At 36.5% G+C, this 23,356-nt stretch overlaps 1 protein-coding gene and 2 long non-coding RNA genes across 3 annotated transcripts in view; 2 read left to right on the forward strand and 1 right to left on the reverse strand.

Moving 5' to 3' along the window:
• LOC122575797 (syndecan) overlaps positions 1 to 23,356 on the reverse strand; it is a 225,171-nt gene that overhangs the window by 7,249 nt on the left and 194,566 nt on the right. The window contains exons 2-4 of the mRNA XM_043745222.1: positions 2,417 to 2,600; positions 1,117 to 1,220; positions 243 to 411 (exon numbers count right to left, since the gene is read on the reverse strand). Of these exons, the coding sequence (XP_043601157.1) occupies positions 243 to 411; positions 1,117 to 1,220; positions 2,417 to 2,600 (457 nt within the window). The remainder of the gene's footprint in view (positions 1 to 242; positions 412 to 1,116; positions 1,221 to 2,416; positions 2,601 to 23,356) is intronic.
• Positions 6,526 to 8,434, forward strand: LOC122575810. Its single transcript, XR_006319544.1, has 3 exons — positions 6,526 to 6,831; positions 7,020 to 7,074; positions 7,371 to 8,434. It is a non-coding gene; the product is annotated as an uncharacterized LOC122575810 (long non-coding RNA).
• The window catches only part of LOC122575808, a 104,544-nt gene continuing 90,218 nt past the window's right edge, over positions 9,031 to 23,356 (forward strand). Inside the window, exons 1-4 of the long non-coding RNA XR_006319542.1 lie at positions 9,031 to 9,275; positions 9,898 to 10,443; positions 11,133 to 13,538; positions 13,611 to 14,248. This is a non-coding gene — a long non-coding RNA (uncharacterized LOC122575808). The remainder of the gene's footprint in view (positions 9,276 to 9,897; positions 10,444 to 11,132; positions 13,539 to 13,610; positions 14,249 to 23,356) is intronic.

The raw sequence follows: 23,356 nt of genomic DNA on the forward strand, positions 1-23,356 counted from the left end.
ATTTAATATAATTTATAATATTACAATAATGTATTTGAAAGTTCTTTCTGAAATATCTATAACTTAAATCTCTTATCTAAATTTATACAGTTATTCAAATAAAAACTAAAAAGTAGTTAAAAAGCTGACATTAAAACAATTTCTCAAGTTCTTAACCATGAATAATGTACGCTTATATATTTTATTCTTGGCTGCTTACAATTGTAAAACCATTTACAACAGCATGAGAAAGATAGACTTACCTGCCAGTACACCTGGCTGAGCAAAGAAAGAGCTGGCACGGTCCTCGTGTTTCGGGTTCATGATGTATACGTCGTGGTGGTCGTCGGTGCTTTCCGAGTCGTCCTCGACATCTAAGGGCTCGATTACATCGACCTCGTTGTCGGGTCGGTTTACGGGCTCGATGATCGTCTGCAATGGTACACCGCTTAATCAGTTTAATCCGTTTAATTCGGAGGCTCGCCAGGAGGTGTGTTTTCGAACAAATCTAATAACCCGCCTTAACGTCCACGCGTCTCGGTGGGCTTTCCCTTTGCGTAAAATTGGGGGACGGAAGGTGTATCTTTTCATTGTTAAAAGGATCAATGAATGACAGTGTGGGTTATAGTGAACTGAAAGTGTCGGATAGTATTTCACTAAACTAATTATAACAAAATAACGCTTAAACCTGCTACGTTCTTTGAGTCATTTTCGCTATGTTTCGTTTCTCTATTGTCAACAGATTTCTTCAATTGTAAAAAAGAAAAGAAAGAAAAATGATAGAATCATTATTGATTTCTTGCTTTCATTTTATACCAAAGCCTCCTTTGAAATATTAAAAGTTATTCACTGAAACAAGGGTGAAATTAAAATATAAAAGTCAAAGAATCGCAGTAGAATAAAATACATCTTTTCGTATGATGAAATATTATGTACTGTTTTAATTAATTACTTTGCATTTTATTTTTTTGATAGTGTATAAAATTTCCATTTGTAATATGATAAATTTGATAAGTTTAGAAAGGTGGACGATGTAATAGTTTAGGAACTATAATAATAAATTAGAAGATTTTTAATTTTGCAAAGATACCTTGACAGGAGTTTGTAATTAATCATAAAAACTTCAGCCATATTCACCTGTTCCTTAGTTTTAACACTTGGTTCCTCGACGGAGTATGGTACTTTTGGTTGGTCTACCGGCCTTTGAGGAGGCGGTTCTATCCTGTTGTTGGTATTAAAATCTGTAAGAGAAAAGAGGAAACAGTAATTCGCTCCTTATATTACCGTTAAATATTCTAAATAAAAGACTTTAAGCAATTATCTTGCCCGTTAAATAAAAAGCAAGAAATTGCAACCGCATTCAATTATACTGTGTAACATGTTAAAGTATTTGCATTAGTATTTAGCGAGCGAAATAAATCTCTTTAATTTCTTTAAGAAAAATATAAGTTTGCATAAAAATCCGCATTCTAAACGTAACAATCGCAAAAGAAATACCCAATATGCGAGCAATAAAAAAGTTGTTCGTCACTTTTTCCCAGTACTTTTGATGGTCAAAGATGATCATTGGAACGATCGAGAGATTTGAATGGGAAAGCGATAAAACGTGAAGCGTTTCCAGCTTGGCAATTTTGAAAAATGGAGACAAAAAAGAGGAAACGTTTCTGGGAATCGCGTGACGCGCACCGTTGGTGTGTCGCATACAATGCATTCCGCGAGCCACGCTTTTATTGAAAAATTTTCAGCAAAATGGAAGGACGTGAACTCTTCGGTGCCGTCGATCTCTGGGCGGTGCTTTTCGATCGTCGATGGAATTCGCACGGATGAGTAGCTTTTTGAAAAAAGCCGGGATGATGCTTGATTGTTTCGCAGCCCAAATACTCCAATATCCTTTTTTTTTTTTATTTGTCTCTAAACTGAAATACTCACAATAGAAGGTAATTACGTTCTAGTCTGATCTGAAGTTTATCGATATCGAATTTCTCGGAACTTTTGTGCAGAAGAATTAAAAAATAATTGTTTTACTTCTCCATATTTCTCGGAGTGACAATTCTATTAGAACAATTCTATTGGAGTGACTGCACTTCCTATAAAATCGAAGTTAATGATTAGTATCACACTTTTTTCAATGAAACTTTGATAGCTATAAAATATCTACATTTTTGTTGTCCTGTTATATCCTGAAGGACGAGAACTAATAAATAGACTGCAGATTTTTATGCGCCTATGAAAAATTAAAAAATGCAAATATAGAGAATGCATATAATAAAATATATCATATGTAAATACAAAATATCCAAAGTATAATGTTTGATGAATGAAACAAATTTCTCTTTAAGTCTTATTCTTTTAGCTGTATTAATAAAATTAAAAATTTGCGTAAATGTCCACAGTCGACAGACAAAGTAAGAAATAAATAAATAAAAAATATATTTACCGTGATCGTCGTCGCCGTCCTCGTCGTCCGGTCCAAGGCCACTTCCGGATGCTTCAGTATCGCGACCTTCGCTGCCTCCTCGACCAGATCCCTCTAAAAATTCCTGGTCGTCCAAATAGATGTCGTCCGACGTGTTATACGTCGAACTTCCTCCCGCTGTCCTCTCTTTTTCGTTTTGATCCTTCTGCAATAAAAAGAACAAAATTTTTTACTTTTCTATTTAAGTATCTTCCTGATAATTATAGAAAGAACTTAGAAAAATCTTATTTTATTTAATGTGCTTTTAGCGTAAAACAATATTTTAAGAGTACATAAATTTTTTGTATAGGCAGAAGATTAAAGAATCACGAAGAAAGTGAAAACGAGAAAAACACAGGGGATCTGTGTTCTATAACGAAACCATATGGACAGCTTCGTTTCGTCTCTTTCCTGGACCCTTTTTATACTTGGACGACACTCTTTGTGCCCCCAAATAGAATTCATTCCTGTAGACAAGCTCGTCTGTTCTGCTATCGAGTTACCGTACGCAACGTCGATGTCGTGAAAACCCGATTTTGTTCTTCTTTACGTGGCTCTTTAACGTAGCATCGTGTCTAACAAGAAAAAGGTACAAAAACCAGTGCCATTTTCGTATCCCATGCTCCAACCATTTGTATAACACGGCCTTATAGAAAGTTAAACAAGAGCTACCTAAAGCTATTCCATCGAATATTTTTCTATTTTAAACCCTTTTTAAGCCCCAATTAGTACCATGAGTGAAAATTCATCGGAAAGAATTATAAATTGAAAACTATGATACAAAGTCTCATATTATCTTTACAACGTACCATTCCATAAGTATCTTTTTTCTAATTTTCCTGTATTTTATATTTGTCTATGATTAGGTGCGTGTTTTGAAGAAAATGTAGCTTTTATTTTATTTCTAATTAAAAAGAAATAATTATAATCTGACAGTGAGTGTGAAAATTCACCCATAGTACCACCCATATTAGGATAACAACGAAACACATTACCATAATCAAGGCAAGTTAGTAATTGTAATAATACGGTGATAATGGGGTATAATAAGATCGATATAAAATAAAACATTGCTGAACGCAATGATTAATAATAGTAAGTCTGCGGAACACGTCAAGGAAACTTCAAGCGGTGGTTTCCGGTTACTCAAGCGGTAGTGGAATGCTACAGTGACGTGCAATAAAGTCCAGAATAATAAATGATGCGATTATCGTGATTGTTCCTTGATTGATTAGCGATGTGTCTTCCATCTATTCATTTCAATCGAATATTTTTTCAACGAACTGAAATTAATTCAAACAATAAGAAATTACATGATAAATTTGTATATTCAACCATTGTCTCCTAAATAATAAATAGAATTGAATTATATTTTCTTATTTATCTCAAAATAATAAGACGATAAGAAGTACGAACTATAATCCTTTATTCATCAGAATTATATTTGCATTTGACTTTGGGATTCGTGTTTTGTAAAACACATTGTGACTTTAGCACCCATTTTTAAAAGACTTCTTCGAATTTTTATCAGGCTATTCTCTTCCTCAACAATTTCGTATTAAAATACCTGTTTCCAGGTACCATGTGGCATAAAAGTAACAAAATCAACAAAAACGGACTTATACCCTTTCCGTATGGTCTTCGATCATTATTGACGAGCTTTTTCTCCTCTTTCCTTTCTAAGTAATCGAAATAGTCCACTGAATCGTAGTATCTCTTGGAAACAGTGACACAGTGGGGAACAATCGATTGAAAGAGAAACACACAAGTGTGCATACAGAATGCAACGTTTACATACACTTTGTACAATGAAATAGGAACGAGCATTCAACCAAACTCTCGAATTCCGAAATTTCGAACGTTACTAAAAGAAACTAATCACAGCCGCTGCGAAACAGCCATCTGGTACGTCCGTGTTTACACAGACCGGCCGTTCATCTACTGAAAAGAGCATTTGTTGAATGCAGCGGAGTATTATAACATGCATTCGATCGTACAATAGATTTCCGATCGAAAAGTTATTCGTTTATTGGTCATCTTAATTTGAACATTGCATTCGGTCGAACTGAGGGTTCGTGCGTTTTTATTTTATTTATTTTATTACAATCCACAATTTTGTTATTATAGAAATTGACGATTATTTGATCGATGATATAATCTATATTAGTTTCTATTACTTTCTTATCTATTCTATTACCTTTCATTATTTTTAAATAAATATTTATAATAAATTTATTTAAAATAAATATTTATATCTCACTTATCGTAGGAAGCATATTTGTAGGCTAAGAAATTATAAAATTGTACGATTACATAAATGGTAGATAACAGAGAGCGAAATTGTGCAATGATACAAAGAATAAAAACTTTCGGTTTCAGTCTTTGCGAATAATTTCAATTTTATAGCGACCACCTTCTTGCTTTCTTAATTGAAAATATCTTGGATTTCGCCATAGCTGTGACATACCGATCTGGTAGCGTTGATCGAAAGAAGGGGAAACATGAAATTCCTCGAAGATTTAATCCCGAAGTATGTAATAATCGCGCAGACTGTTTTGACGGTGGAAAGTAAGCGAAATAAATGATGAAAAAGAGAAACTGTTATAAACAAAATTATATGCTGCTTGAGAATATGAATATTGAAAAAATTATTAGGTGGATAGGTATAATATGTAATCATTTTAAAGATATTCATCTCAACTTTACTTTCGAACGATTGCTACTTTATTAAATTTTGAATTATTCTATATTATATAGAATTAAATCGAGCATCCAGAATGCAGAAATATCCAGAATTATTATATGAATACTATAAAATTAAAATCGATAACGAAATATATTAATCCTTTCCATGTATGATTTCACGCATAGGTACGATTTTAAAGCGACAATTCAGTGAACAGATCAAACTGCGCTCTTATATAATAATTTGCTAATTAACGATACTAATGAATTTTGAAATTACAATGCGTAAGTTATAGACGATTTTATACTTTTACATCAAATAGAATATGTAGCTCGTAATTTGTACAAATTACTTGTAAAATTTGATTCGTTTCTTTTACTACCATTTGTTATTACTAGACATCATACAAGTGAATTTAGTAGTATTGGTAACTTCTAACTAGTAGCCTGTGAAATTTCATTAATATTCAATTTCAGCATTTAATAATAAGAGGGCGTTCTGACGGTAGAATCTACTGAAAGAATTTTCTAGTATAACCTTGGACCACAATTCCCATACACTAACCTGAGATTATTTTACAGACTCTGAAACCAACCAATCGAAATACTTGTCTACCATTATATCGATCACAGTATCACCAAGTATCGACACTTATTGTTAGGGCTGCACAAAGTTGCAAGAGCAACGTCCGCGACCGATGCACCGGGTGCAGGCGATTGTGCGTACGGATACATCGGCGAGCGTGTCCCTCGCAGCTGATCGATAACACGAAATTCTTCCTCGACCTGGGCCAGCTACTCACCACGTCGAAACAATTATACGTAACTGTTCGGTTTAGCCTGTTTCGGGGGGACACACGGTTGATTTTCAGTGTGTTTCGCTGGCGATATTTCACGTAGTCTGGCTTCACGCACAGATCCGCTTTCTCTTCCACTTTTTTCGCCCGCTGTCTGCGGAAGAAACGCAAGAATTGCGCGGGCGCGCGATGTTATCGACCTCTTTCGCGCATTCTACCGCATTACGCGTTTTTTTTTTACTTTCTATTTCCTTTATTTTTTCCTCTCGTTTATCTTATTGTCGCGGCTGGAAAAGCGAACAATGCGGCTACGTTTGCATGCAAATGACTAAAGGCTAAGGTCAAGGCTCTCGAGATCCACTTGTCCCGCCTTTTTTTTACGCGATTTTCGCGGCAAACGTAATTAATAAGTTTTAACGAGGACCGGCCTTAGTCGGAATCAACAAAGGACTATAAGGTTACTTACAAGACTGTAGATGGAGGTGATGACGAGTGTCCCCGATTTTAACGTTGGGAATCGAGCAGTTTTTGGCAGATAAGATACGATACGCTTTTGAGGCAAGTGGTGACTGCACTGACGTAGTACGGGCTCGGGCCAGTAGACGGCACTGCTCCAGGCTACGCTATATAGCTCCTTCACACGTATAAAACGGGAGGACCTGGCCAGGACCGTACCACCAGATACCCTACTTTTATTCGAATTTTTTACCCCGCCTGATGGTCAATACGGTAGTGCCATCTTAACTGGCCTTTGCTAACCCCTCCAGTTTTTGGAAGTGATTTGGTAAAGCGAGTCTTTGGTGTCGGATATTATATAAACCAAACAAATTTGTCAAATACTTGTATCTCACTTGAGAAGTAATACACAAGGAAGATATTAGAAATTTCCTGAAATCTTTCTTGATAACTAAGTAGGTAAGGTCCCAACGTGATCAATTAACTTGACTCTACTCTAGTTGATACTTAACTATGAATACAAAATTGTTTAAAGAATAAATCATTTGGAATATACTAAGAATATACTCTATATCTTCTATATTGCATTTTATTTCCAACCGTTAATGCATTTTTATTTTTTACCTCCTTTTTATCTCTTCGTGCAGACTCAGACGCTGAAGGATTGTCAAAGTCGATACATGATAGAGTTCGAGATATACGGTAAGTCGCACGATAAGGTGATCCGTTCGATATTCGTTCGTTGTAGGACTGTAGGATATTGAAATCCACCTGTTCGGTCAGAGCGCGCAACTACACGTACTCTACGTATCTACATGTGTCGCGCTACCACAGCCAGTACCGCGTATTTGAATAGAATCGGAATCTTTCATATTGAATCCGCATTCGTGGATTTTAACTCGTCATGTGCAGTTTCCTTAGAGATTCGTTCGTATATAGTAGTATATATACATTGCTCGGCGTCAGTCACGCTCTCACGTCTGCTTTGTTTTACATAGTTTACATACGGAGAAGATAACACCGGATGTTTGAAAGACGACAAGGCGATGAATTTCCGGCGAGACAGATACCGTACAACGAAATAAATCAAACATCCTACAACTATGCAATTCCTGCATTGGTAGGAATGATGGGAGCCAAGTAATAGAAAGTATACGAAAAACATAACCTCCATCTTCAATTTTTCGAAGCGGAAGCAAAATCAATTATTGCTCGAGCACAGAAAAATTGCTGGTCGATCAAGTCAGTCGACAGCTGTTGGTGAATGGAAACTCAAATTGCGATCACTATTTTCCAATAATCGATGTGTCGAAAGCAAAACACGCGGGCTTTATGAATTTTGTGAGGATAATTGCAAACGCGTTCTTTCTAATCTTAAAATATTCGATCGTTAATTGTAACAATAAGATTCAAATATTAATAACCATGGAATTTCTGCGACAAGAGAATATTTAAACTGGGCGATTGCCGATGAAGTTGGTTTACCCAGGGAAAGCAGAAGACTTGTTCGTACTTGCAGAGGAGTGTCTGGCGTGCTTCTCCAGCCGAACTTCCTGGACGAAATTTCAACCGATTAGATTTCGTTCGGTTCTGGTACGAGAGAGATCGAATCTCCGGCAAAGGGAGCAGAAACGGTTCATTAGGCGCGTAACAGAGCAAATACATACTTCGAGAAGAACATGGAAGACAAAGTGTACCTGGGTAAATGAGAAAATAAGTGCGTTCGCATGAAAGAAGAAAGGAAGAGGCTGTAGTTCGAAGTGGTAGCTTGCTTTCGAATTATGTTTTACGCTTGATAGATTGTGTCTGAATCGTATCACCGGAAAATTTGGCGGTAAGTTGTGCTTGGCGTTGTCGTCTCTTCCATGAGTTCTATAGCTGTCCTTTTTGTCTCGCCTGATATGTTTGTAAGAATATGCTGCGTTTGAAACTTCAAAGTCACTGTTTTCTTCTATTTTGTCTTTTAGATTTTCAATTTTCATTTCATTCAGAAATATTCGTAAACGGACAAAGTATGTACATACATCAACCCGTAACTTCTTTCAAAATATTCCTATGCATGGTAAATTCTATCCCTTCGGCAATGAAAGAAGTCGATTTACTTTCTTCCGATTGAATCTTTGTAAGTATGTATGTATATTACATGTGTGCTTGTATCAGGATAAAGCTGCTCTTAAAATCTCATTTCCATGAAAATCAAACAGAAATTCTAATATCCTTTTTAATAAATACAAAACTACTATTACTATATATTTCAACTAAAGCAAATATCAATCAGAATTTACGATGGTGTCAGAACTTTTCTATTTCACCAAGATGTAATTGCGTTCGTTATCCATCGTTGGCTTTTATTCGTAGCCGTGTCGCTTTCATAGGAACACTTAACACGCGGTTCATTGTTTTTCTATGACATTAAAATCGCTCGACTGAACCAGTCGATTCAATTAACAGCGGACGATAACGAGAGGTGTGGAATTTGTTTGCTGCTTTTTCTATCGGGTTTCACTTTCCCAATTCCGAATACTGTTTCCGGTTGAACAAATCGGTGGAAACGCGCGAAACAACCACATAGATTATCGTTTCGCGCCTCGACATGTCGGTAAAGTAAGGTGTCAAGTGCACAACATACGACCATCGACACTACCGCCCCCTCCCCTATTGGTTGTAACCGAGGATAAAGACGCCATCATTTCCATTCCACGGAATTAACCAGTTCAGCATGAAATACAATTTCGTGTTGGTTAATTTCGCAGCTGCTTTGAATCGGGAATCACAACGTTTAACGATTCGTCAAGTGTAACTACTGTGTAACTTATTAGACTTGCTTCCATGTGCGCCAATACACCGGATGTGAATAATGAATTTGTTTGTAATGGTAAATAACAGCCAGCAACGGTGACGAGGTTAGTGACAAATGGTATAAATGACATTAGTGGAATTTTTGTCATATTTTGCAGATTGTCATTTAACTATTTTCATACAATAAACGACTTATATACATTACACATATATTATACTATACATACTATAGATACAAATGTAGCATATGTATATATCTATGTGGATGGATATTATATTTATATATGTGTTAATCCTAGACAATTTCAAAACCTATAAATATAAGAGAAACGCATATCAAATTCTTATTTCTCTGTTATATTTCATAAACTAGGAGGTAAATTAAGAAAGTAAATAAAACGATCGATATTCTATTGTAAAAATTTTAGGGTTAGATAGGTTCTCGATCAGTGTTATATTTACGACGAGAAACAATTGGTACCGATTAGATTTTCCAGTAATGTCCCCTGTAAATCTCCAACACGTATAATTTTTTATGTAATTTATTTGTGAAACCTAATTTTGTAGTCTAAACATTAAAATTTCCTTTATAATCTTTTTCTTCTGGTTATACTTTTTAGCTAATTGAGCATCGGATCAGCTACATTTTATGTCATACTTCTAAAAATATATCTTTTGCAAAAACAATAGCAAATAATTAATTATTCTCGTTACGCATCTTTTCAGGTTAGGAATGATTCATCAATTCGAAAAATATCCAAGGAACCGCGATGCTCGATTAAATTTCACATCGTAATTAGAGGGATTTGTATTTGACATGACCGCGGAATATTTTGACGGCGAAAAGCTATGTTCTGTTGACAGATCGTGAAAACCGTCGCTCTTTTTTCGCGAATCCTGTCCGTGAAAATCGAACATGGCTAGGCAACCTTTGTCACTGGACGTCCGGCTGGCATCAAAGGACGCCGCAGAAATAATTCAAGTATAAATGAAAAGGGGCAAGAGGGAAGAAAGATCAGGGGTTGTCGTCGACAAAGAGCCGGTCGACAGAGATAGATGGATGACGGAACGGAGATCGATATAGGGGTCATCAACTGCGGTGTGAAAAAGGATGCGCTCTAACAATGAGAATTAGAGATCGAATTCGCAGTAGAGAAAGGGATATATTGCATAGCATAGAGATACAATATAATATGTAATATCCGTACGATGCTGTTCAAACATCGATCTTTTATTTAATGGGAGGCTAGTTTAATGTTTTTAATGAAAAAGGTATGAATTAGAAGATTTATTCCTTTTTAATATTTAATTGGTATATATAGTTATAAAGAATAAGTTGGGTTATTGTTTATTGGTATTTTAAAAAATTGTTAAATTGAATTAACTTTTTAACGGAGTGAAAAAATGGAATATTAAAAATCATGAAAAGTTAGATTCATGTAGTCTACCTAGAAATATTTTTATGCAGGCACATTGTAAAGCTTGCCAATAAAAGGTAGGTACAATTTGGTGTATGGTACATTCAATCCACATATGTACATGTATATTCGTTATAAAGGCATATATTGTTTATTTTATTGATATGTATATTTTTTCTATACTTATGTAAAGGATCTCTATTTTATAGTATGCATATAATGTACATATGTGCATATACATACATATCTTAATGATAAAAGATTAACAACTGATCAAATACGCATACCTACTCTATATCTTTATTGTTGGTTACTTTTATGATTGTTATAAATATCGTAACCCTTCGTTGCCGATATTAACGATAAAACCTTTATTAAATTGCAATGATGAAATTTTAATAAATTTTGTATGATCGGTTTTTAACATTTTTGAAATAACCATTGATAATTTGATAGAAGCATAATACTAAGAGCTCCGTTAAAGGATTTGCAACTGTGTACAATGTTTCAAAGGATACTTGCTGATTTATCTGGTAATTTCAGCGGTGATATGACCGTCACGAACCGTTGAGACACGCTAGATATTCGAGATCGAAATGTCGAGAAGCTGACACGGAAACTGAGTGAAGATTAAGATATCTACACGCAAGAAGAAGGAAATTGGTCGCGGAGAAGGCGAGATGAAAATTTTCAACGGGACAAAACAAACGAAAATATCAGCGGAGACATTGTGAAACCACGGGATAGGTATCCTTGAATAAAGAAAAAATATAAAAGAAAGGAAAACAAGACGATAAAAGATAATAAAAGACGGCGACAGAAGTAAACGGAGTGAAGAAGAAGTCTAGGGAAACCGAAATCCTCCAGGAAATGGAAAAATCAAGAAAAATCAGCTGGCTCTGAACACTTGCCGAGACTGTGAACTTTAAAAGGAGGAAACTGCGGAGACAGGAAGCGACTGCTGCTTGGAAAAATCCAGCTGCACTCTGGAGATTAAGGAAAGGGGCCGCGAAGTCGAAAGATTGGGTGTAACGGGTGGAAGAAGAAATTAAGGGGAGAACAAACCCAGATGGAACTTTATATAATAGAGGAAGGGCAGAGAGATCATTTTATTGTTAGAGATAGAAAATGTTAATACACGATACTTTGTGATAAGTTGAATATACATTTTAGAAACGAGGAAGTTCCAGCTCTGAAATAAAATAAATATCTGCTATTAAAGACGGAAACAATTTATTGGTTATTTTAAAAGAAGTAAAGTATCTGTATCCACTATTAAGAAAAAGAATTCTAAAATGACTTGAATTTTTATAATACATACATTGGACGCAATATTTTTAAAGAGAAGAAATAATTGTTCTGTGACAACAAAGAAGATGAATTTCGATATTTCAACAACTGTGAAGTATTTCCTTATTAACTATTTTAGAAGAATTGGAGTTATTCCTACTATGAAACAAGACAGAACGAACCCGAATTTTTGCAATGCATTGGATGCAGTATCTTAAGAAAAAAAATATAATTCTAACAAAAAAGGAGAAGAGGAATTTTAATATTACAAAATATATTAAACGCTACCAAAATTAATTTTCATTACGATTCACAGAAACATCCACTTAAATTTTTCTTGTGCAAATTTTATTCCAATCGGTCGATTCTAAACCACTCGATTAATTTTGCCGGTCGCTTAAGCCAAAGAGACCATTATTCTCGCGTACTTTCTGCGTACAGATATCCTCTGGAAAATATAACAAAACAATTCCAGAAGCACGCCATAAACTTGCTCCTATTGTGTCCCGGGCAAAGAGAAGAGGTGTGGCGCTTTTCGACGCGCAGGAATACCAGGGATGCGTGAATGAACAAAGAGAAGAGCCAGGAAGAGAAGTTAGAAGAGCAAGGAGCAAACGAAAGCCCGGGGGAATCCAGAAAATCCGCGTCGAATGCCCTAGGAGCCGCAGAGGAGACTGCGTTGTAAAAAAAGGAAAACAAGAAGAGGAAAAAGAAGAAGTGAAAAAGGGGACAGGGAATGGAAAGGTGTAATAGTTGGCAGGAAGGAAAAAGAAACGCGTAGCGTAAGAGAAAAAAGCAAACAGACCGCGTGAAACGCGTCAGACTAGGCTCTCGCAATCGCGGTCCACTTTGCTAACGAGCTTCTGGAGATGCGTCGAAACGCATAAAGCGCGGACACACCGCGTGTCTCGGCAATTATCGCGATAATTATACCGTTGTTACAATGCAACAGACCGGCTGGCTGCGACGCTTTGCCCGAGGACAAAAAAGGATAACAGTAGTTTGAGGCTGACATGTTTTAATCTTCAGTAATGGACGGTTGGATGGGACTGGAATGGCAATTCGGTGGCGAAGTGTTAGTCGAGATAAGGAACAGTAGGTGATCTTGATTTGATAGCGACTGACGCGAGAAATACCAGGGGAACAGACCGTGAAGAATAATTGTTTTTCGAGAACTGAAAATGAGGGTTCTTCTTGAGAAATTGGGGTGCAGTTGAGGGTGAAAAGCTATTTTCCGTTGAAGTTGAAGATTTATGGAATATTCAGGTGGATTTGATGATAGAGAATTATCTTTCTAAAGATTGGTGATTTATTGGAAATGTTGTAAAAATGACAAAGTCGGTAATGGAGAATTCTTTTCTTAAATATTGCCATTCTTCTATACGGCCGACTATGATTAAAGATTGTATAATTACATAAGAGATTAATGTAAAGGATTGTTCAAAAGTAATAATTTAAGAAGTGATGTTACAATTACAAACGTATTCAAAGTTACTTAATTAATATAATTTTCTTTCTTTCGTCGGAGAATACCAACCACCAGCTGAATCTTCCACCAAGATGATTCCAGTGTTATTGTAGACGTCACAGACTTGCATCAAAGGTTTCCAGTAAAGATCATTCAAGACCTCTGCAACTAAAGCCATATGAAGCTAGCAGGTACAAAGACTCTTTCAAGTAGAAGCAGCTCTCACAACATTCTACCATATTTAAAGTTTTCTATTTCATTAGTTAATTTCATCAAGCACCTGAAGATTTCATCAAGGACTTCCTCCAGCCTTATCAAAGATTTTTTTGAGTACTCTCAGAGCATATTGGCTTCCCTTCGGTTCTAACTAGCAAAGATTCTCAGATGCAAGCCTGGCTGCTTAACTCAAAGGGTTTTCTACGGTTTCTCAAAGGGACGTGGCTTACACACACCTGGAAGCTTCCTATCGACCTTGACTGGACAGATTTATTTCGAATTCACCGGTTAAAACGTTTATACGCTTCCTTGAAGATCGTGTGTCGAGAGGCCGAGATTTTTCTTGCAGACGAGGGACATTAGCCAGCTAAACATTAAGGGGAATTACGCTAATGAATATCTAACCAGAAACCCCAACGTTAAAGGGAATTATGCTAATGAGCCTGGAGAGACACAGAGGGGGATGAGGGAAAGGGAGACGCCTGTGCGTCTTGTTGCATTATCCACGAGATATTCGGAAGAGGAACGGAGACTTAATTCGAGAGAAATGCTGGAAGAAATGAGAGAAGGAAGTGGAAGATCCCCAACTCGACTCGAGTTTTCATCTTTTGGTTTCGTAGACTGTTTCCTTCATTTATTATGGCTGCTGGGCACTCTGCTTGCATGCAAGCCTTCATAAATTTTGGTAAGTTGTTGGAATGCAATTTTGTTTCTTCTGTAAGTAAATTTGATTTGCATTGCAAATTTGTTTTATGTACTCGTGCTGTTTTCGGAAATACTTAAGGAATGAATGGTTGGAGCTCTGAGAATGTTTTAACGACTCCTTTAATTATTCTCAAATTTTATTGCTTCGATTCATGTGTTTTGTTAATCCTCAAAATTTCAATTTAGATTTACTGATATCTAACTTGCTCTGATGCTCGATTTTTAATTTGGAAATAGGTTAACTAATACCGGTATATGATCCAATTAAATAAAATTTCTCATAAGATGGAAAATTTATAACCGTAAACAACGATTCTTCTATATTTTCCCCAGATATAAATGTTTTCACAAAACACGATTTGGTTGAAAATTACTCGAAGAACGTGGAACAACATAAAAAAATTAAGAAGGGAAAAGAAACGAATTATACGATTTATATCGTTAGGAAGTAAGGCTCGAAGGGAGGTCTCTGACTGAGAGCTGTGAAGGATGTGCAAGGTAGTTCGGAGAGAAAGGGTCGTCGATTCACGTCAAGTATAGCGAATGGATCCTTTTTTACGCGTGGCCGCCAGCAATGTGGGGAAATATTTGCCTAATTCATCGCTTAGCATGCAGAGAAGCAAAGTTGGCCAGGGTGAACTTTCTTTGCGGCTCGATTCCGCTTTTTTCCCTCAACCCCTTCCCAGTCAATTTCTCTTTTCGTCCCCCTTTTTTGAGGGATCTAGATTCTTTGACATACGGGGTAGATATTAGGGCGAGGGTGGAATTAATTTGGTAACTTTTTGCATGACTTTTGCATCCCTTTTCGCTCGCCAGGTTATGGATTTCTTGTTGAAGAACAATGACTGAAACCTGCCGCGTTCTTTCGGTTATTTTCCACCCAATTGTATACTTCTAACGTTAAAAAATATCGAATTTCAGCAACACTGAAACATAAAAATTCGAGGATCACAGTAGATTTAGCGTTTTAACGTGAACGTTGTATGTTAAGCTAATATTTAATACAATTATATATTATATTATAAATTACATTGGCAATCGAAACAGTTTGAGTTTAATTTAAAATGGCTATCTCGATTTTGGAATTCTTATTTTTAAATGATTTTGAAGTGTATAATGTATAAATGTACAGACACGCATGTGTGTAATAGTAAGTTTTCTCTTGGCTTCTTTTCTCGTAAAAAATTGTGATTTTCTTGATGAAGAGTGGAAAGTTGGTTGAGGAAGCGTGTAGAGGGTGTAAATCTTGGGGGTTCGTGACACGACACGGAAGTGTTCGTTGGATATCATAAATTTCATGGTTTCTTAGATGGCACCATGGGGTAATGGGAATCTTTTGATGAAAGTTCAATCCCCGGCGTGCGGCTGGGAATGCAATAATAATGCGGAACCGAGTTTCATCGGTGAATGCATACCGGAGTTTGTTTTGGGAATATTCGCGAACGAAGTGGAAAGAATTTTTAATTATTCTTAGAATTCTCTGCAGTTTCACTCATATTTCTAGCGAAAAATATTTTGAAAATATTTGAAAACGGAAGTGTACTCTTAGGTATTTGTAGGAAGATATTCCTTAGTTTGCTTATAGTTATATCGTATTGTAATAAATGTCCATTTCATTTACATATATCAATAATTTCAAATATGATTCAAATTTCATTTACATATCGATAATATCAATTGTAATTTCGATTTCATTTATATTTGAATAATTTCAAGATCCATACACGAAGTTATACATTTCTCAGTGTTCTCATTCTTCAAATATTTGCAAATAAAAATATCAAATTTCTAAAAAAACATATTCCATATTCATATATATATATAAAAAAAATATTTTCCTACAATTTTGAAACAATTATTCTCCTCTAATTTATTCTATTTTCCCAAAACCGTGATGCTTCTGCAACCCGAAATTCCCATAAATGACGAATAAATAATTCAACAGGCAAATAGCAATAATCGGAACAAATACGTCCGCTTTAAAATGCCATTAAATTTACATTTCGACTCTTCGTACAATATTCTAACGAACGTAACAATGCAAATATTGCAACGATTCGGAACGTGCCGTTTGTATTTTCGTTAACATAATTTCCGCGAGGCGGAGATCTTTCAAGGTTTTATCGTCCAGCGTAATTTATCATGAAAATGCGACTATGAAATATTTATATTTCGGCAAGCCAAAACTGCGAGTCAGTTGTTTTCCTCGCTTCTATCTTCGCCCTCGTTGATGAATTATTAATGATGTGTGCGTTTTTAATTAATTTTAATCCGATCGAACGAAGGCGAATCGATAACGATAATTTATAAAGGTTATTAAAGGGACTCGTAGGCGAATTGTTTTTCAATTCGGCGATACGAATTAATCGAATCAATTATAGTCGGGCTACGGGTAGAATTTTACCTGTATATGTTTAATTTGTTTAATTCATCGTCGAACAAACGCCGGAATGCAAAGTGTAATGGGACAAACAGGGTCGCTATAATTTCACAAAAACAGATCTGTTCCGTAGAAAATTTATTAAAAGGATTTTCATATTTCACAAGGTAAAACTGATAATCTTAACATACTGGCTGCAATTTGGATTGTTCGAAATGGTCGTAACGGAAGGCAATTAGCATTTTACCAAATGTACGGGTCGTTTGTTTCATTCAACTTTTTCTTCTGTATGCTGAATAGATTCACGAGTTCTTCTACGAAAAACAGGTTATTTGTATCGATCGTAGTATCTGAATTTCCTCAATGAAATGAATTCGACAATTGGAAAAAGAAATAGAAAGTATAAGTGAACAAGTAAGCTGTTTCAACGATTCCCAGGATTGATTTTGCAAGAGGTAATTTTTGCAGCAGGTTGTTCCAATTTCTTCAAAGAAATACGCTTGACAAATAAATCTGTTATTTGATAAAATGGGACGAGAAGGCAGACCGGTTATTTCAACAACTTCCACAATTAAATAATATCACGAGATATTATTGCAATTCCTTTAATGGAATAAATTCGTCAATTTGAAAAAACAGGGCGAAACAAAAAGACAGATTAATGATTTTAGTAACTTCCACAATTGATTTTGCCACATATTATTTCAATTTCTGTAACGAGATAAATTCGTCAATCTTAAACAAGAAGCAGCAAAAAAAAAAAAAAATAAAAAATATTAACAACTACTACAATTGATTTTGCAGGATATATTATTGCAATTTCTTCAATGAAATAAATAAATTCGTCAATCTAAAGAGAGCGAGAGAACAAAGGGACAAGCCAATTACTATTTTACCAATTTTCACAATTGATCAATTTCTTCGATGAAATAAACTCGTCAACATAAAAAAGGAAAGTAGCAAAAGGACAAACCAGTTATTTCAACAACTTCCGCAATTCCCCTCGGTTACCAAACGTGACTGTACGCTAATTCCCATCGTCTGAAGGCCTGGCTGCCCTTCAGAATGCTTCCAGGAGGATCCTCCAGGAGTTCCCTAGCTAAACGAGCGTCGCAGGACGAATAGGGGGCTCTAAATGAGTAGGAAAAGGGCCGCGGGAAAAAAAGAAAAGACGAGCATCGCGACGTCGAGTGTCCGGACAAATTGGTCGGCCGTGAAGAAAAGACGAGGAAGTAGGCGAGCAACGAAGGAGAAAAAGAAAAGGGAAAGGAAGAAAGAAAGAGGCGGGCCCCTTGTTGGATAAAAGGAGAATAGGATGCCTTTCTGCTCGATGAAGCTAATCAATTCCGAGTGGCCGCAGTTCGCCGAGGACGTACGACATTCGTCAGGTGCTCGTGCACGCATTTAATCCGTTCGAGTTCGCGTAGAATTGAAGGAAGTAGCAACGATGAAAGGACGGAAAGAAAAAGTTTGAAACGTCGTCGACAGAGAGACGACGAAGAAAGTTTGCTCAGAGTTTAATGAGATTCGTGGACAATTTAATTGAAAGTAATACGGGCGAGGCAAATAGAATGAGGAGATACTCGCCCTTTTCTCGTTCTCTGGATGGCGGAAGAAATGGATTGAACAGAACGGCGGGATATTCGTGTTTTCTGTTAATTAAACTACATAATAACTGGAAGCACGGGACAAAGGGAATTCTGTTTAACTTCGAGGAAACAGACGTTCTTTAGCCTCCTTTTATGTATGTAGGACAGTTTTTGTTCTGCTTCTTTGAGATCGTTGAAAGGATCGAGGAAATAGGAAGATGAAGGAGGAAGACGGGTTATTCGTTTCGCGAAGCAATTCGTTCATAACAGTGAGTTTTCATCGATAAGGTTGACAAGAAAACCTTTGGCACGATACTTGCGGAAAGATTACAGAAATAGGTGTTACAGGGAAGAAAATTATTGTTACAGGAAGAATAACTCTTTGGAAGAATCTTTTTTTAATCGAGTGTAGCTGAACGATAATTAGTATAATATAGTTAAAGTTATACGTGTATCTAAAAGCTCATCCGATACAGTAACACCTTATAATTATGAAACCGTCCACCAAATTTTTTAATGTATTTCAAATCAACACAATCACGATGGTCGTGTTTCGTTGTAGCGTTGACGAAGTTTTAAAGAGTTTTCTATAATGCAAATAGCAAAACAATACTGTTGCGAGCCGTTGTATAGACATCTACACTAATTCTACTTTAGCACCGGTTCTAGTACATTTACATATATTGCAACAACCGTTAGCTTTTAATTCTTTCTTCCATAATTTCATAACTTAATAACTTCTTCTTTCATAAGAACAAAAATTTGTAATCAATACTGGTCCTTCATCTCTCACATAAACGAAAATAAGAAAAATCTAGCTAAACAATAGAGTTAAAAAGATATGTAGCTAAAAATCTAAAAACATCGTTCGGCAGGCCGAAGATCGAGATTAAAAATTCCACGGAACATCGGACAAAGAAATTACCGAATTCTGAGCTGATACCCAGAGATGCTTTCTACCGGAGGGGGGAGGGGAGGAGGTGGAAAAGAAGTCGTTGCACCGAATGACACTTGACCTTAATAAGCCTTCGAGCTTCTCGAATTCGAGTCAAGCCGCGTCGTGCTCCTTTCTTCTCTTTCTCTTGCACCTTGTTCCACCACAGCTTGGTTTCGCCCGGTCACTCGTTCGATGGCCAATAAAAGCTTCGACCGACTTCGATGGCCGCATTGTTTCGAGTTTGGTCTTGATACGTGGGGGTGGTCAGCGCACGAGATCGACGAGGCAGACAAGGGGCGAAAGCGATGAAAACACGATCGAGGCCTGATTCCTCTCTATCGGTGAACCGTAATTACGTGGAAATAACTATGTAAGCAGAGACCATCCCACTCAGGTACGTGACGATACATTGGACGATGAAAATGCTGCACCGAGAGATTTTCGAGCGTGATAAAATTTGACGAAGTATGAGAGCGTTTGGCCGAGTTTGAAGCAAAGGAGTGATCAGATAGGACGATGAAAATTTTGGGGATTTTCGGTATAAAAATACCGAGAAATTTTGAAGCGTGATAATGTTTGACGAAGTATGAGAATTTCTGATAAAGCTTGAAATAGTAAATGACGAGTGAAACGATAAAAACTTTCGCGTGCAAATTGTGATTTTAATCCATTGTATACGAGCTGCCATTTCTGCATGTTTGTATTTGGTGCAAGAACTTGTCCTATTTATATATTTTCCACTCTGTATATATATACGGATAAATGATGCATACATTGTGGATGTTCATGAATTTATGGTAGATTTAAAAGTACAAAAATGCACACTATGTACAAAATATGCAGTCGTATAAAAATATTCAAAATACTATTGTAATGTATAATTAACAGCGTTTTACGCAATCTCTGGTTAATGCAAATATCTTCTTTCTTGCGTAATTATCTTTGCAATCAGCTCTCAATAATTCCCCATCAATTTTTTTAGGTTCATCTCGTCCTCCTAATACTTATGAAGCAATTTACATGAAGTTATTGACAACGAGGAGGTGTATTTGGATACTTGTACCTCCCAGACAGCATATAATTTAATCAGAAAATTACGCTGTTCGTTGACCTACGGATTGGGCCGGTCTTGATCTCTGGTCCCGCGAGCAGAATGAAAAACCGGTTCGATTCACCGGTGCAACATATTTATCGGTTGTTCAGCGTGGCCGATTCGAGGGGTTTCGACGCGGATGAGCACATCGTCCCGGAGCAGCACGCTTCGACTAGTCGCGCCTAAACGCGTGCACACCCGGAACGAATTAAAGGCCGACTCTTTTTCTGGCCGAACAAACCGCTCGCGTTCGTTTTGCTCGATTGAACGCTCGTTTAACGCTCGATCGCACGGTCTTGTCTCCGTTTCTCCCTCGAAAACCCGAGGTTCTCACTGATTCGACCGTTTATGTCCTCACGGTGCGATACTTTTTATATGTATTTGTTTAAACCAGTACATAGGGAATTAATAGATTTAATTGATAGATTTGTTGATAATTTTGCCCGGAATACTCCATTGATAGGGATACAGTCATTTATGCGAGACATTATTTATTCACATTAACTCTTTTACATTATTGCAAAGATATTTATAAAATTGTCACGATGTGGATCAAATTAAGAAATTGGTAGGTTTAATTGGTAGATTTATTGAATGTTGGCTTCGAAACACTCTATTGATAACGTTAGAGTCATCCAAATGGAATATGTTTTGTTTATCCTAGTTCTTTCACGTTATTGCAAATATATAGAATATTCTTCAAACAAAACTTCTCAACAGTGCAACTATCAGAGTGGTAAAATTGATCAACTGCTGGCATTTCATAGAAATTTCATAGATTTGTATGATCTTTTTACAAATCGTATGGATAAAAACTTATCTGAATTCCATTGATCTTAACGAAGTTTTAAGTAGCACTCGATTCAACAAACTCCTGATTGAATCCACTTATTTGAACTTGTATTATATGTATAAATGAAAACTAAATAGCGAGGAGAGCCAGTAAATTTCCATTAAGTGTGTATACTTATGCATATGAATCGTTTGTTCTTTAATAGGATCATATAAATGGAATTCTGCCGTGTATCATGATATACGGTACACGAGACAGAGAAAGACGTATTAAAATTGCAAAACAAATAGCTCCATGGTCTCTCCAAGTAACCTCCTTTATGAAAACTTCTCCTGTATCTAACTTATACGCATATATCATAACATATATTATAATATTATACTTTATGTTATATTATATATAATATAATATTATACTATAATACTATATTACATTTATATTTTATATATTCTAAAGTTTCATCAGAACCGGTAGAGTAATACACGAATGAAAAGGAAAGAGCAAAAGATGATAAAAGCAAGCAGGAAACAGAGGACAAATATTGCAATACTGAACTGTATCAAACCTCCTATATACAGCGCATCCAAATTTTATGAAAACTAATAGAACGGTAAGAGGAAGGACCGGAGAAACAATAAAAACAATATTACAGTAAAAGGTGGTAAAAGAAGTAAGCAGAAAAAAGAGGATTTTCCATGACATTTCTGCGGTATCGTTTGCAAACTCGTTTTTCGTTTTGCTGTTCCCAAGGACGCCGACGTTTCTCAGACAAAACAATTCGAACCGATAATTAGCGTCATTAGCGAAACGTCCCCTCGTTAAATCAGGAGGGTTGCGTGCAGGCTACAAGGAGAGAGGGCGCAGGGAAACGTCGCGTGGAAAGAGGGTCGAAAGGGGTGGCAGGCCCTCGAAATCCGCACGATAATTCCTCCCATTCCGGAATCGGCCCCTGCGACTAAATCCTTTTCCGATTCTCAATGCTACTTATCCTTCGTTGCAGAGTCACTGACGAGAGAGAGAAGGAGAGAGAGAGAGAGAGAGAGAGAGCGGGACAGAGGGAAAAAAGGGGGTGCGGTCCCGGGGGGTTGAAACGCGTCGACCCCGACTAAGCTCTCGGTTGAAAATTTCTCGCGAAAATACCATAGGAAGGGAAGAAAAAGAGGCAGAGAAAAAGTCCAGCCGATATTCGATACTTTTTTCCTCTGGAGTTCAGCAGCCTTCGTGAGCTAAGACCATAAAGATATAAAGATACAGTACACGAGTCATACGTTACCGTGTAAGTGGATGCGATATGGGAACAGAAAGAGAACGTTGCATAGAGGTCCCTCGTGTCCTTGTCTAATCAGACATGCATACTATTGCACATTGACTTTCGTTGATCGTTGTTACTCGACATATTACTGTACAAAATGTACATGCGTTAGGTGTTAGACGAGGACACGAGGTACCTTTATGCAACGTTCTCTTTCTATTCCTATTTTTCAGCTTTTTCAGCTCGCTCACCGACTCTATCTTTATATCTCTATGGCCAGGACGGAGGATTGCTGTACAGAGGTCGTTTAACGTTTCATATTTTGTAGCTGGTTCGATTGTTACGCTGGATCGATATGGACAGAATTGTGTGTAAGATTTTCGAGCAGATTAGGGAGGCAGACGGATGTTTGTTTGGAGATAGTACAGATCGTGTGTTAAGAGGGATGGGGTTGTCTGGCGTGTCTAAGCGTTGTGTAATTTATTTCTCTAATTGTTCTTCGATAGCGTCGATCTGAAATAAAATCTTCTCCTTGGGAAAGAGATTTCCCTAAATTTCTTAGCTCCCTTTGTCGCTTTACAGCGAAAATAATTTATCAACGTTAGGTATGATTGAAAAATTTCCAAAGTTGCTAAACTTTTACCGTTTCCTGACGGATTGGTAGAAGATTCCAAGTGTCTGAAGGTTCTAATTTAAGATAATCTGTGAAAATAAAATACGTATTGTTAAAAGATGTTTACAAGTCCTGAAAACCGCAATGTGCCACACCGCGTAAGAAAAAGATTCAAAGCGTTTTCAGCTTCTAATTAAAGATCACCTATCGATATCGTAAAAGAATCTGTGAAATTCTACAAAATTCTGCTGTTTCCTGTAACGATAAAAAAGTCTTCCAAACTCGTTAGATATCTTTTAAATTATCTAAAAATTAAATATATCCTACTAAAGGCAAATATTATTCAGATATTTGGCAAATTGTTTAAGAGGCAGAATGAAAGTGTCTCAAGCTCGCAATTAAAAATACCTTAGCAAAGTCAACTATTATTA

The sequence above is a fragment of the Bombus pyrosoma genome, linkage group LG15 (assembly GCF_014825855.1).
Source record: "Bombus pyrosoma isolate SC7728 linkage group LG15, ASM1482585v1, whole genome shotgun sequence".
Taxonomy (NCBI): Eukaryota; Metazoa; Arthropoda; class Insecta; order Hymenoptera; family Apidae; genus Bombus; species Bombus pyrosoma.